Below are 13,934 nucleotides of genomic sequence, written 5' to 3' on the forward strand. Positions count from 1 at the left end.
CCGAGCAGGCGGATGAAAGTTCAAGTGTGCTTGTGGTCAAACGTTTTAGAAATGAATTCTTACCGAGGCTTTGAAGAGGAAGTTTATTAAAGTCCAAGTTAAAAACTTGATAAGTTTTGGGGGGAGGGGAGCGATGGGGAAGCCTCTGAAAATTCTTTGTGCTTTGAAACTTTTTTAGACTAGAATAGAATATTTCAGTTGGAAGGGACCTGCAATGATCATCTAGTCCAACTGCCCGACCACTTCAGGGCTGGCCAAAAGTTAAAGCATATTATTAGATTATTTTAATTTTTTTAAACTGGTTTTGATGGCAGAGACTGTCCCACTGGGCTGGCTTTGGTCTTGGCCCTGTGCTCACGGTGGTTTTCAGCCACAATTAGAGATTTGCTATCTCTGAGGGCTAGAAGATGTTCTGCTCCTCCAATCTGGTAACTTTTATCCTCCTTTGTTTCACTGCTAAAGCTGCTGCAACGCCTCCTGGACGATCGCAAAGCCACCGTTGAGATGATCCAGGCAGAGGGCGGCAGGATCGCGCAGTCAGCTGAGCCCGCAGACCGGGAGAAGATCGTGGGCCAGCTGGAGAGCCTGGAGCGGCGCTGGGCAGGGCTGCTGGGCCGGGCGGCTGGCAGGTGAGGGGTTCTGTCCCACCGGCCAAAAACACAGGGCTGGCTCATCCGGCGATTCACGGTGCCCTGGAGCTTGGGGTTACAACACACGGGGAGCTGGCGGAGATTTCTCTGCAGACACATCCTGGAAACGTGGAAACAGCTGGAAAACATGAGAAGTCAAAGCCTGTTTGGGAGCTGGAGTTGATAGCGCTGGTTTACAATGGCAGGGAAGAGCTCAGATTAAATAAATTCCCTGCAGGGGTTGGATGTTATTTTTATTCCTTTAAACGTTAATGTTTAGCTTTAGCAGCAATATCCTGTTGACACCTTTCTGCTGCCTGAATCTCGTTTATGAGCCGCTTGTTGCTACCTAAGCTAATATTTGAGGTTATAAAGTCACTTTTGAGGGCCAGATTTGACCTCCCAGTGTTTTAAATCACTGCCAACTGGATGGACTGTCCATCTAGGGCTTGTACCGGTGCCAGACTGTCATCAAACAGGAGCTCAGCAGCTCTGAGACACTGAGAGCCCGGCCACAAGCTGAGCATGTCAGAGGAACTTTGAGATAGTGATAGGCATGGAAGGAAACCAGCAGATCGGGACAGCCATTCTGCCACCTTCCCGGGGGGCATAAAGTGGACCCTAAAGGCAAAGTGGCAGGAAAAAGCTTGGGTTTATGTTTCTCCACCTTGATTTTTGGGTTTGCCTTTGCAGCTTTGCTGACACACTGTCTTACCTTGCTCTGAACAAGGCTGCTTTGGTTCCTGCTTCCTAAAGCCCAAAGCTTCTCACCATTCCTGGCTCCAGCAGGGAGCTGCTCCTTAGTGGTTTCTTCCTTCCCGTAGGCAGAAGCAGCTGCAGGACATCTTGGTGCTGGCAAAGCAGTTCCACGAAACCACGGAGCCCGTGTCGGACTGGCTGTCACTGACGGAGAAGAAACTGGCCAACTCGGAGCCCATCGGTACCCAGACTGCCAAAATCCAGCAGCAGATCAGTCGGCACAAGGTAGGACCTGGGTGTCAACAGGAGCTGCTGGTGGTGGTGACTGGTATCGTGTTCCTCTCAGGTGGTTGTTTCTGCCATGGCGAGGGGTTCTTTGGCATGAACGAGTATCAGAGGAATTATCCAGGCTGCTTTTGTCCGGAGGAGGCTGCCATCCTGAACCCACCAGCGTGGATAAATATTAAACATGTCTTTGCACCTCGCAGCAAGTGTGTCTGGCTCTGGATAGAAAAAACTTTCCTCTTCTTGTTTTTCTTTTTTATTTTGACACAGTTTGCCCATTTATGGGTGGGTTCACGTCTCCTTCATTCCTTCAGTTGCCTTCACTGTTTCCCCTTGTATGTGTTTTTTTTATCCATTTTTTCACTCATTTTCCTTTCTGTTGTCCATTTTATCCTCCCGCCATTCAGGCTCTAGAGGAAGAGATAGAGAGCCACGCGGCTGATGTGTCTCGGGCAGTCGGTGTTGGGCAGTCCCTCTCCTCCCTGAGCTGTGCCGCTGAGCGGAGGCTGCTGGCAGAGAAGCTAGACTCTCTGCAGAGCCGCTACGGCGAGGTCCACGACCGGTGCTGCCGGAAGGCAGCGCTGCTGGATCAGGCACTCTCTAACGCCAGGCTCTTTGGGGAGGAGGAGGTGGAAGTGCTCAACTGGCTGGCTGAGGTCGAGGACAAGCTCGGCTCGGTATCCGTAAAGGATTACAAACGGGACGTCCTGCAGAAGCAGCATGCCGACCAGCTGGTATTTTCCATTTTCTTCCATGTTTATGTTGTTTATTTTGTTGCATTTCTCTGGTTTTATTTTTGGTTTCTGGTCTGACTTTAATTTTGCAAAGCTTGTTCCATTGCCGGTTCTCTTCTAGGCTTGGAGAAGCATAAAGAGATTTCATCAGTTAAAAATAATAATTGTGGCCCCAAAAATGGGTTTCCTGGGGTGGGGGGAAACTTCAAATGATTTATTTGCTTTGTGAACGATGTCTGAGCAAGCTTGGCCACCCTGTGCCTTTGAAAAGCTGCTGTTTCCAAGAATGAGTGTTTGAAAAGCCTGGTGGGTTTTCTGAGCCAGGCTGGCCACCGGGGAAGCTGTCTGCTTCCGCTCCCTGGGGGCTGTGCGGGCTCTTTTTAAGAGTGAGGTTGTGTCTAGCACAAGGGCAAGTTCTATGGTAACACACTGCCAGTGGGTTGGGATGGGTTTGCTCTAAGATTTGAGCCTTTGGGTCCCAGAATTCCCAGTAAGACCCATAGCAGGATGACTGGCCAAGTGTCAGACGTGGTGTCCACCCTTCCCGTGCTCAGTAGGAGCAGTGAGTGCTCTGCTTAGCATCTCTGCGTGGGAGTGTGGGGACCTGCCCGCAGAAGGATGACCCCGGGTTGCCTTTCTCTCCAGGCTTTGAATGAGGAAATCGTGAACAGGAAGAAGAACGTGGACCAAGCCATTAGAAACGGGCAAGCTCTTCTGAAGCAAACCACAGGTAACATGGAGAGCTGAGCATGCTCAGGCCCATGTGAGGGGTCTGGGAAGCCCCCTGTCCTCCACATGGTCCTCCCTGGGAAGTCCATGCTCGGCGGTGATACGTTGTTGGGGGGAGGCCATTCTCCCGCAGGTCTAATTCCCTTCCGGGTACTCCCAGAGTAGCTGTTCTGCATCCAGACCTGGATGCTGAGCCACAAGCCCTCCAGCTGAGGACTCAGTTATTCCCAAGTACCGACCTCGCAGCTTGGTGAGCGGGTGATTCCCACCGCCGGTGCGGTGGTGCTCAGCACTGAGCTGCCCTGCGACGCGAGGGAGGGTTTTCTCATTGCATCCAGCTGCTAAATCACATGGAAAGAGGTTAAAAATACACCCGGCCCTTTCCTAATATTGCTTTCCCATACCGAACAGTTGTTGCTGTTGCCACGTGGGTGTGAGTTTGTGTTAACGAGTGGGAAGAAAGGTCGGGGCGATGCATTTCCTTCAGATGTGGTCTGCTCAGAGCAGATGTACAGACCTCTGTCCTTGTGGGAGACGTGCAGCAGGAAGAGTGATTACAAAGAATTTGGCTTGAAGTTTCTTGTCCGCTCGGAAACAGCAGTAAAGAGTGATCTGGATGGTTTTTTTGTTGGAGCTGTGGCATGTTAGTGAGTTTGTGGTGGCTTTGGGGCTTGTGGCAAAGCCAGGCGTCGCAGCACGCTTCCTTCCTATTCCAGGGAGGAGATGGACGTTACACTGGCTGGTAGAAAATGTCAGCTCTAAGAGTAGCTTCCCAGTGGTAAAAATAGGCTGTGAAGTTGCACTGATATAAAAGACAAGTGAGACTGAAATTAGCTATTGAAAATGGGAGGGACCAGGGCAACCTGCTCAGACCTTCCTGCAGCGCCCCCGGCCCCAACATCACTTGCCCCTTGCTGCTGTCTCACAGGGGAGGAGGTGTTGCTGATCCAGGAGAAACTGGATGGAATTAAAACCCGCTATTCGGACATCACCGCTGCCAGCTCCAAGGCGCTGCGCACGCTGGAGCAGGCTCGGCAGCTAGCCACCAAGTTCCAGTCCACGCACGAGGAGCTCACGGGCTGGATGAGCAAAGTGGAGGAGGAGCTGGCTTCCAGTGGGGGCCAGTCCGCTGCCGGCGAGCAGATACCCCAGTTCCAGCAGAGGCAAAAGGTGGGGGCTGGCAGAACTGCACCCGGGAATCAGGGACGTGAGGGTGGGAGCCAGCAGGGGTTTGGTCGCTGTTTTGAGAGCCCGGGGAGGAGCTGGAGAGGGATGTCACGTCCAGAGCACTGAGAAGGACACATGTCTGTGGGTGCCTTCCACAGGAGCTGAAGAAGGAGGTGATGGAGCACAGGCTCGTCCTGGACACGGTGAACGAGGTGAGCCGAGCTCTCTTGGAGCTGGTTCCCTGGCGAGCCCGTGAAGGGCTGGATAAACTCGTGTCAGACACCAACGAGCAATACAAGCTGGTCAGCGACACCATCAAGCAGAGGGTGGAAGAAATCGATGCTGCTATTCAGAGATCTCAGCAGGTAATTTCATAAGCCTGCCAGAGGCTGATGGGTTTTCTTGGGAGCGAGTGGCTCAGCACCGCTCCAGCCCACACAGCACGATGGCAGCAGGCAGGGTGGTGAGTCGATCCCAAACCCCGTCGGGAACGCCAAGAAATGAAGGGGCCCCACCAGCAGCGCATGGTAGAGGGGCTGGTTTCCGACCCATCCCGTTGCGTATGGTTTGGATGAGATAATTTTGAGGCTCCCAGGACAGCGCTGTCTTATCCTGCCTGCAGGCTTTTGCTTGCGTGGGTAGTGTCGATGGTGTAAAACCGATGACAGGTGACTTTCAGGCCTGGAAAAACCTCATCCCCTGCTGTGATAGCACAGGGATTTGTTCCAGGTGAACAGTCCTCTCAAAAAAGGCTTGTTCTGCACAGACTTGAGGCTGTGGAGTGCTGTGAATGATTGCCCTCGCTGGCTTTGAGCGCTGACTCCATGAAGCTGAACATGTAAAATAATCATGTGAAATAGAGGCGTCCCTTTCCCTGCGGGCAGGGAGGGTGTGGGGAAAGATGGCTGCTCCACCGTGCCCTGCTGCAGGAGTGCAATGATGCTCCGTGGTCTGAAGCCACCCACAGAATCCACCAGCGGCGGGACAGTGGCTGCCGCTTCTCTTGGAGGGGAGCGTCAAGTCAGGAACCTTAATGTCACTTTCTCCTCCCCGCCTCTGTCTGCCTGGGCAAGGTGTTTGTCCCCCGCATCCCGCTGGGTCCCCTCATGTCTCCTGTTTTACCACATGCTTCCTCTCTGCTGCCCATCACTAACCCACACTGCCTGTCCTCTCCCACGTGCCAGTACGAGCAGGCGGCCGACGCGGAGCTGGCCTGGGTGGCCGAGACCAAGCGCAAGCTGATGGCTCTTGGCCCTATCCGCCTGGAGCAGGACCAGACGACAGCACAGCTGCAGGTGCAGAAGGTACGTGCTCACTGGCTGCCAGGGGCACGGGGTGGGCAACGAGGAGGGATGCGGTTTGAGGGGGTTTAGGAGGACAGCTTTACCTTGGGGTTTGTAACACTGAGCCCAGAGCACCAGCAACACTTGTTCTTGGGGAAGTGAAAGGAAAAAACTGAGAAAGAAAGAGGATTTGGAGAAATGAGGTGTTGGGCTTCCAAAGGAAAAAGCTTCCTGTCTGTGTGCAGGAGCTGAAACCTTTGCCCAGCCGTTCAGGGCTGGCTGGATGCTCTTGCCTGGTCTCCCCTCGAGAGAGCTGCTCCTTCCGAAGGCTTTCGCTGTGGCTGCCAGAGCAAGCTCTGCCTGGGTCTCGCAGGCGCTGGCAGCAGCAACGGTTTAGAGAAATGTATATATTGATTAATGAGGGGGCTTTAGATTTGCTTTTTTGCTCATTGTTCCTTGCAGTGGGGGACTCCTCATTTCCCTCCCGGCAGCCAGACATGGAACAAAGAGACACTGGGGTTTTTTTTAATGTATCTTTGAGATGAGCTCATGCCTGAAAGAACGTGCACTTTAAATAAACGGCCCTTTGCTTCCTTTACCAGCCTCTGCAATCAGAGCAGCGCACAGGCTCATTGGATTTAAAATAAAAAAAGAAAAATAAGACATTGTTATAAGGGAGGGGGACTGAACTGTTGAGCATTAAGTTAAACTGAGCTCAGCTTGGCTTCCCACTGTTAATCGCATGGACCTTGGGAATGGCAGAGCTGTTGGTGGATCTCTTGGTGGATGCAGTTCTGGAGAGTATCGGTTCAGGGTTAACGTGTTCGCTAACAAATGGATGGTAGGGCTGTTCCCCTGGTGAGGACCCTGGCTCTGGAAGTGGACTGGTACCTCATTCTGAGAGCTGTTTCCAGGCCTTTGAAAGAGAAAGGTTGATGGAGATGAGTCAGGAGAAAAACATGCAGTAATCTGCATTTTCAGCCAGCTTCTCAGTGCGCCGCAGGACACTTGTGCTGAGTTTTGCCTGGTCTCTGTGGCGCTGAGCTCTGCTGCCTGCTACAGCTGGTATGGGCAGGAGGGGGATGGGCTGGGGGGAGAGGTTGGGCTCGGCTCTGATTTCTCCCCTTTCTTTGGACATTTCCTTTCTGCAGGCTTTTTCCATCGACATTATTCGGCACAAAGACTCCATGGATGAACTGTTCAGCCAGCGCAATGAGATCTTTGGGACGTGCGGGGAGGATCAAAAAGCTGTTCTCCAGGTGAACCTCCCTCTGCTATTGACTATGATGGGGGGAGAGAGGCAAATACTCAGCTCTTGCACAGGCTGAAGTAGTTTAAAATTACTCCCATCTTTAGTAATTCCCACCAGCGTTAGCAGAAATCTCTCTACATTTATTACTCTCTGTTATTGCTTATTTTTATTGCGGTGTTAGGGGATGGGGGGTGCGACAGCGGAGATTTCTCAGGCTGCTTTAATTGGAATTGCAGCTTGCACGTGTGGAAGGCCACCAAAGGCACCTCCTGCTCTTGAGCTCGCAGCGTGCAGCTGGCGCTTTTCCTGGGCCCTTTTGCATCCCTTGCTATAACTCTCCTCCCTCTCTATTTTTTGTTTTTAGGAGAAAACTGAGTCCCTGGTGCAGCAGTACGAAGCCGTGAGCCAGCTCAACTCGGAGCGCTATGCTTGCTTGGAGCGCGCCCAGGTCCTGGTCAACCAGTTCTGGGAGACCTACGAGGAGCTGAACCCGTGGATCGAGGAGACACAAGCCCTCATCTCCCAGCTACCCCCTCCAGCCATTGACCACGAGCAGCTCAAGCAGCAGCAGGAGGACATGAGGGTGAGAGGACACAGTTTGCTTCTCCTGCACCATTGGTTCTTTTTCTGTAAACGGAGGCACAGCTCATGGTCAAACCCACTTTTTTCTGATTTTTTTCTGCATTCTCTTTGCATTTTGGGGATCCTGTCTGCATAATACAAAGCGTGCCGGGAGCGTACCATGTGGAAATCTCTGCTTACGTTGGAGCACGTCTTCCTCAATCTCAGCTGGCACCCAAGCGAGCCAGGCTGCCTCCGGACCTCCTGCCTGACTGTGGCAGAGAAAACCGCTTTGTGCTTTTAGGGTAGAGAGCTACAAAACGAGTTTTCTCGCAGCCCCGTGGGGCTGTGGGGAAGGGTCGGGAGCTGGCTGTGCTGGGAAGGACCCGTGCTGGGCGGTGTGCTGGGCGAGGAGAGCCGTGCCTATGTTAGGAAGAGCTGAGTGCCATGTGCTTGGCAGATGCTGGGTCAAGGAACCGGTGGTGTGAGCTCACTCCCAGATACAATCTCTGCTCTGGAGTGTTGCGTGAGATAAATATGCAGCGGCTTTCAAGAGGTTTCTAAACGTGTTTTTTTTCCCTCTATTCCCTAGCAACTGAGAGAGGCCATTGCCGAACATAAGCCTCATATTGACAAGCTGCTGAAAATCGGACCGCAGCTCAAGGACCTCAACCCTGAGGAAGGGGAGATGGTGCAGAATAAATACTCCACGGCTGAGGCCATGTATGCCAGAATCAAGGAGGAGGTGTGCCAGCGGGCGCTCGCGCTTGACGAAGCCGTCTCGCAGTCCACCCAGGTACGCTGGGTGCGAAGGAGCCGAGTCTGCTTATCACAGGCCCCTGGGGGAGCCACGTGCTCTGAAATGCAGGTTTTATTCTGCTTGTTGCAATTGTAAAACCCTTTATAAGGCACAGCGTGGTCAGACTCCTCCAGGGTAGTTTCCTGGCTGCGAAAGCAGGGGAGAAGGTGTTTGAATCTTGACATAGTAAATAGGGTAATAAATTTTTACAGCCTGGGTAATGATGCTGGTTCAAAGGGGCTGTTTTGGCATCCAGCCAGGGTTGGAAGGGCCCTGACAGCCTCTCTGAAAAGCCTGGAAAGATAAGTTTCATTTCTGATAAGCTAAGTGCAGTGAACAGCCACGGAATCCTTTGTACGAGAGAGCTAACGGTCATCTCTGGGGTCTGGGCATCTCCAGAGAAGGTTAGTGGCTGTAGGAACAGAGATGTCAGAGGAAGGGCAGAGGTTGGAGGTGCTAAATGCCAGGAAGAGGGTGAAGAGTTCCTGCTGCTGAGGGTTTATGACCCCTGGTTATGTTTAATTTCAGCCCGTGTTACTGCAGCACAGTTGGTTTTTGTCATGTCTGGGTTTTTATTCCTGTATTGTGTAGTCACTTCTCGTGGTTTGCACTTGTATTAACTCCAAGTTTTTCCCCCCACGCCCCCCTCCCGTCTCATCTCTCACTCCCATTGTGGAATGTGTTATCTGTGTGTGTTGCTGCCTGTGCCCGTCCTCCCCACATGGTCCCATTTCATTCTTGTGTTGACTGCGCCCCACCATTGCAGATTACGGAGGTAAGCCCCACCACCACCGACATTCATTTGCACAATCTCTTTGGGCTGATTATATTTTACACCCTGACTTTTAGTTCTGGTCCATGCACAGCTCAGCAAAACATGCTTAAAAATTAACCCTGGGGGCCTGAAGTCACGTGTTTGAGATGGCTTTCACTGCGCCGCTGCCTGGTCTCAGCCGTGGCCAGCTTCTGCTGGGAATGCGTCCTGCAGAGCAGAGCAGAGGTTTTTCCTTCGGAGCGGTTTACCACCGATGCGCAGAGCTTGCTGTTCTAGCTGGACTCGCCGGGTTGCTCCTGCATGTTGGCCAAGCCAGCGTGCCCCGATCAACTTTGCACTGAGAGCCTGTCTCCTCTCTGCTGCTGGAGCCTGGGGCTTGGCAAACACCAGCACCGCTGTCCAGCAGAGAGGGAGCAGAGCTGGCAGCTGGGGTGCAGAGCTGTCCTTCTCACCAGCAGAGATGGGTTGGGATCTCTAAGGCCAAAGTTGACTTTTCATTTAAAAATAATAATAAACCCTGCTAGACCCCCTTCCTCTCACTCTTGGCTTTCTGGTTCTGCTTTTGCGGAAGCCTCAGCTCCGTGGCAGCTTGCTCCTCCCCATGCGCATGCAGCCTCCCACCGTCACCCACTGACCCTGCTGGGGTGGTTTTCCTGCTGGCCTCGCACCGACCAGAGATTTTCATCAGCACCGAACACGGGTGCCTCTCCCGCAGCATCTTTGCGCGGGTGCTCGAAGGGCTGGGATTGAGTTTTCCTGCCACGCTGCCCCTCGGCAAGAAGTGGGTTGGCACTTCAAAAACGTGCGTTTTGTAGCGTTGAATCCGGTGACGGATCGCTGCCGTGTTTGGTTCGCAGCTGCCGGTGCGGCTCTGTGAGTCGGTCTGGCTGACATATGGCTTGAGCCGGTGCAGCCTTGGGGCGTCGGCAGCAGAGGAAGGCGGAGGCAGGTGTGAACAGGAGGCTGCAGGTTTAATTGCTGTTGCAGGCAATGTTTGTCCTCTCCGAGAGGCCGCTGGGCGCAGTGCTAAGGGCTGTTGCACACGCAGCGAGCGATGCAGCTTGGCTTAATCTCATCTCGCCTGTCCTAATGGACTCGTTCTTCTCCAGTTCCATGATAAGATCGAGCCCATGCTGGAGACGCTGGAGACCCTCTCCTCCCGCCTGCGCATGCCACCCCTCATCCCCGCCGAGGTCGATAAGATCCGAGAGTGCATCAGCGAGAACAAAAACGCCACCGTGGAGCTGGAGAAGCTGCAGCCCTCCTTCGAGGCTCTGAAACGCCGCGGGGAAGAGCTGATTGGACGATCACAGGGAGCAGACAAGGACCTGGCAGCAAAAGGTATCTCTGGGTGGATTTACCGGGAGGTGCTGGCTGGGCTGGTAACAGTCCCAGCTGCTCCTACCCAAACCATGGCTCTATCACTGTTGGGGAGGCTTTGATGGCCCAAGGGAGTATTTTCAGAGGGTCTCCTGGCCTCAGGAGGAAGGTCAGGTCCTCTGTATGGAGATGTCTGGTGTCCGCTTCCATCTGGAGCAGGCAGGGTGGCATCAGCCAGAGGAGAAAGAAGCATTTGTGGCTTCTCAGGCAGAGGTTTCAGCTCAGCCAAGCTGAGCAGTCACCCTAAGCTAGTCTCTTGTGGCAACCGATGGTGGCCCCTGTGAAATGATTTGTTGGTGTCGATTCAGCATCTAACGGAGGGAAGGAACATCCCCAGCACAAAAAGACCTGTCAGCGCAATTGGCACTAATTGGCACCTTTCTTGGCAGCTCAACAGCCAGCTCATGGTCTGAGTGAGCGTAGACTTCACGCTAGAGGTGGCCAGAACAGAGGTTCGTTGGAGGAGAGTATGTGGGCAAATTTGCCCTGAGCTTGCCTGCACATAAATAAAGGCTTTATTTCTACAAGCTGGAGTTTCTCATGTCCCTCAAAGTCTCTGAGTTAATGCTCTGATAGTCCCAGTCGTCTTTAATGCCCATTTGAATATTGTCTTGGCTTTCTAAGTGGGAAGTCTTTGCAAATGCTTTTGAGTTGTAAAAAGGTTTTCTTCTTCACTGAATGTTTTCATTCCCTTCCTCAGTCATCCAGGATAAGTTGGATCAGATGGTCTTCTTCTGGGAGGACATCAAAGCGCGGGCGGAGGAACGTGAAATGAAGTTCCTCGATGTCCTGGAGCTTGCAGAGAAGTTCTGGTATGACATGGCTGCCCTCCTGACTACCATCAGAGACACGCAGGACATTGTTCATGACCTGGAGAGCCCAGGCATCGACCCCTCCATCATCAAGCAGCAGGTGGAAGCGGCAGAGGTGAGGACCATGGGCCTGTACGTCTGTCCAGAGCTTGTCTGCACCCAGCTTGGAAGGGAAATCGGGACAGGTCTGAGCTATGAGCATGGCCAGAAGAGGCTGTAAAACACTTTTGCGGGCAGTCAGTCGGATTACGAAATGTTATTTCCACCACAGTTGAGAAATGCGAGGCGCAAACCAGAAGCGTATTTCACGTATCCCTCCCCGCCACCACCCGTCCCCGGTTCCAGACAGGGAAATGATGCTTAAATCACTTTAGCTGCCACTGTTCTGGGAAGCTTATCAAGCGTGTGGTCAGAGTTGCATACCCACTTGTTCTGAGTGATGTGGAAGTTTGCACAGTTCTGCTCCCAGCTGGAGCCGAAGGCATCCGAGTGCTGCTGTCTCGCGTGGGAAATGTCTGTTTAGGCTCTGGTTAGACCAGAGAGAAGTGTAGAGCTGGATGGGCGTGGGTCTGTGTGGTGCTGGTTGTTTCAAAGAAACTGTGAAATCTCCTTCAGGTGGATGGACCTTGGCAAACGGGGATGTCTGTTTGTGCTTTGCACACTTTGTCCTTGCTCTTCTTCTCTTGTAACTGTTCTGACTTTGGTTTGCAAGTTCCGAGTCTCAAAAGCGAGGTTTATATTGACAAAACACTCCTGTAAACAGCCCATCTCTTGTGATCAGCCTCCGGTCAGGCAGTTCAGCCATATGTCAGGCTAAATACAGACATTTTTGTTTTAGTTCCCCCAACCCCTACACGCAGCAGTGTTGCTGCTGTGGGAGCAGAGGGGGCTGGTGGTGGCAATGCTGGTGAGCAGGATCTGCTCGCCATGCCACCGAGTCCTGGGGTCTGGCCTTGGACTGCCAGCCAGGGTGCAGGACACCAGGAAGGACCCACCATGCTTTAGCCCTCCCGTTCATGGGGCACTTTCAGAGGAACATTTAATAATGAACTTTTTTCTTCTGTCACTGTGTTATCTGCAGACTATTAAAGAGGAGACGGACGGCTTGCATGAAGAGCTGGAGTTCATCCGGCTCCTTGGAACTGATTTAATTTTTGCCTGTGGTGAAACTGAGAAACCAGAAGTGAAAAAGAGCATTGACGAGGTAGGAAAAGCAGTAGCCTCTCCTCCGGATACAACCAGGTAGGAGCAAGTGGGAGCTCCAGCAGAGGAGCCTAACAAATTGTGTGGGCAATCTTGTGTTCCGCAGTTGAACAACGCATGGGAGAACTTAAACAAAACCTGGAAGGAGAGGCTTGAAAAGCTTGAAGAAGCCATGCAGTCAGCTGTGCAGTACCAAGATACGCTTCAAGTAAGAGACAGGGCTGTCTGTGTGGAGTGGGTAGACCTTGGGAACACCACTGCGAATCCTCTCCCTGGGGCTGGGCTGGGTTTTGCACTAAAGCAAAACAGAAAACATCTCCTGGGCCAGTGTTTGCAGCCTCTGATGGAGCCTGACCTCAACAACCAGCTCCAGTGAAGAGCAGATAGTTGATAGCATTTGGCTTCCCCAATCTGTCTTCGTTTCCACACGAGGCAGCGGGATGAGCCTGGCTGCTGTCAGGTCCTCCTGCTGGCAGCCGGAAAGGAGGCACCAGCCCCATTTCCCCACCCAGCTTTGCTGTCCGCTTTGCTGACGAGCTCTGCCCTCCTTTCAGGCCATGTTCGACTGGCTGGATAACGCCGTGATCAAGCTCTGCAACATGTCTCCTGTTGGCACCGACCTCAACACGGTTAAGGAGCAAATGAACGAGATGAAGGTACGCGGGACACAGTGGGGCCAGTTCTCCAGCTATCACTCACTCTCCAGTGATTCATTTTGTTCTGGTTTTTGTCCTGCTTGTTTTGGCAGGAGTTTAAAATGGAGGTTTACCAGCAGCAGATTGAGATGGAAAAACTTAATCACCAAGGTGAACTGATGCTAAAAAAAGCTACAGATGAGACAGACAGAGACATCATAAAGGAACCACTGACAGAGCTGAAACATCTCTGGGAGAACCTGGGCGAGAAAATTGCTCACAGACAGGTAGAGAGGATTTGGGCTCTCACAAGTGAGGGTTAAAACTCGCTGGGATGCTCCTGCTCCTTCACAACTTCAGCTTACCTTTTCCATCTGTCCTTGCCCAGCATAAGCTAGAAGCCGCTCTCCTGGCGCTTGGCCAGTTCCAGCATGCATTGGCAGAGCTGATGGCCTGGCTGACCCACACTGAAGAGCTGCTGGATGCGCAAAAACCCATCAATGGAGACCCAAAAGTCATCGAGGTTGAACTCGCAAAGCACCATGTGAGTACTCCTGCCCCAGGTCCAGTTTTAGTCTATTACCGTTGCAGGATTTTATTTCTCCTGAAGGATTCGACTTGGTTTGAGTCCATGAGAACACACGGGAATTAACAGGGGGTTTTAGAGTGGTGTCCAACATGTGCTCACCGCATCCCATGTAGGTGCTGAAGAACGATGTCCTGGCCCACCAAGCGACCGTGGAGACAGTGAACAAAGCGGGCAATGAGCTGCTGGAGTCGAGCGCTGGGGATGATGCAAGCAGCCTGCGCAACCGCCTGGAGAAGCTGAACTCGTGCTGGGAGTCGGTGCTGCAGAAGACAGAGGAGAGGGAGCAGCAGCTGCAGTCCACGCTCCAGCAGGTCAGGGAGACACGCCGGGGGTACCCCCTGTGCAGTGGATCGCTGGGAGGGACCGCTTTCCCCTTTGCTGTGGGGGAAAAGGAAGGGGGAA

General features: G+C 52.8%; 1 protein-coding gene across 1 annotated transcript in view; it reads left to right on the forward strand.

Moving 5' to 3' along the window:
- Nucleotides 1-13,934, forward strand: part of MACF1 (microtubule-actin crosslinking factor 1) — a 36,526-nt gene that overhangs the window by 5,120 nt on the left and 17,472 nt on the right. Inside the window, exons 5-22 of the mRNA XM_010144136.1 lie at nucleotides 463-629; nucleotides 1,454-1,613; nucleotides 2,021-2,347; nucleotides 2,993-3,077; nucleotides 4,005-4,246; nucleotides 4,402-4,608; nucleotides 5,428-5,547; nucleotides 6,678-6,785; nucleotides 7,143-7,361; nucleotides 7,932-8,144; nucleotides 10,023-10,254; nucleotides 10,994-11,220; nucleotides 12,187-12,309; nucleotides 12,415-12,516; nucleotides 12,863-12,964; nucleotides 13,057-13,230; nucleotides 13,332-13,487; nucleotides 13,646-13,843. Of these exons, the coding sequence (XP_010142438.1) occupies nucleotides 463-629; nucleotides 1,454-1,613; nucleotides 2,021-2,347; nucleotides 2,993-3,077; nucleotides 4,005-4,246; nucleotides 4,402-4,608; nucleotides 5,428-5,547; nucleotides 6,678-6,785; nucleotides 7,143-7,361; nucleotides 7,932-8,144; nucleotides 10,023-10,254; nucleotides 10,994-11,220; nucleotides 12,187-12,309; nucleotides 12,415-12,516; nucleotides 12,863-12,964; nucleotides 13,057-13,230; nucleotides 13,332-13,487; nucleotides 13,646-13,843 (3,162 nt within the window). The remainder of the gene's footprint in view (nucleotides 1-462; nucleotides 630-1,453; nucleotides 1,614-2,020; nucleotides 2,348-2,992; nucleotides 3,078-4,004; nucleotides 4,247-4,401; nucleotides 4,609-5,427; nucleotides 5,548-6,677; nucleotides 6,786-7,142; nucleotides 7,362-7,931; nucleotides 8,145-10,022; nucleotides 10,255-10,993; nucleotides 11,221-12,186; nucleotides 12,310-12,414; nucleotides 12,517-12,862; nucleotides 12,965-13,056; nucleotides 13,231-13,331; nucleotides 13,488-13,645; nucleotides 13,844-13,934) is intronic.

This window comes from Buceros rhinoceros, unplaced genomic scaffold, assembly GCF_000710305.1.
Source record: "Buceros rhinoceros silvestris isolate BGI_N320 unplaced genomic scaffold, ASM71030v1 scaffold18249, whole genome shotgun sequence".
In the NCBI taxonomy this organism is placed as follows: domain Eukaryota; kingdom Metazoa; phylum Chordata; class Aves; order Bucerotiformes; family Bucerotidae; genus Buceros; species Buceros rhinoceros.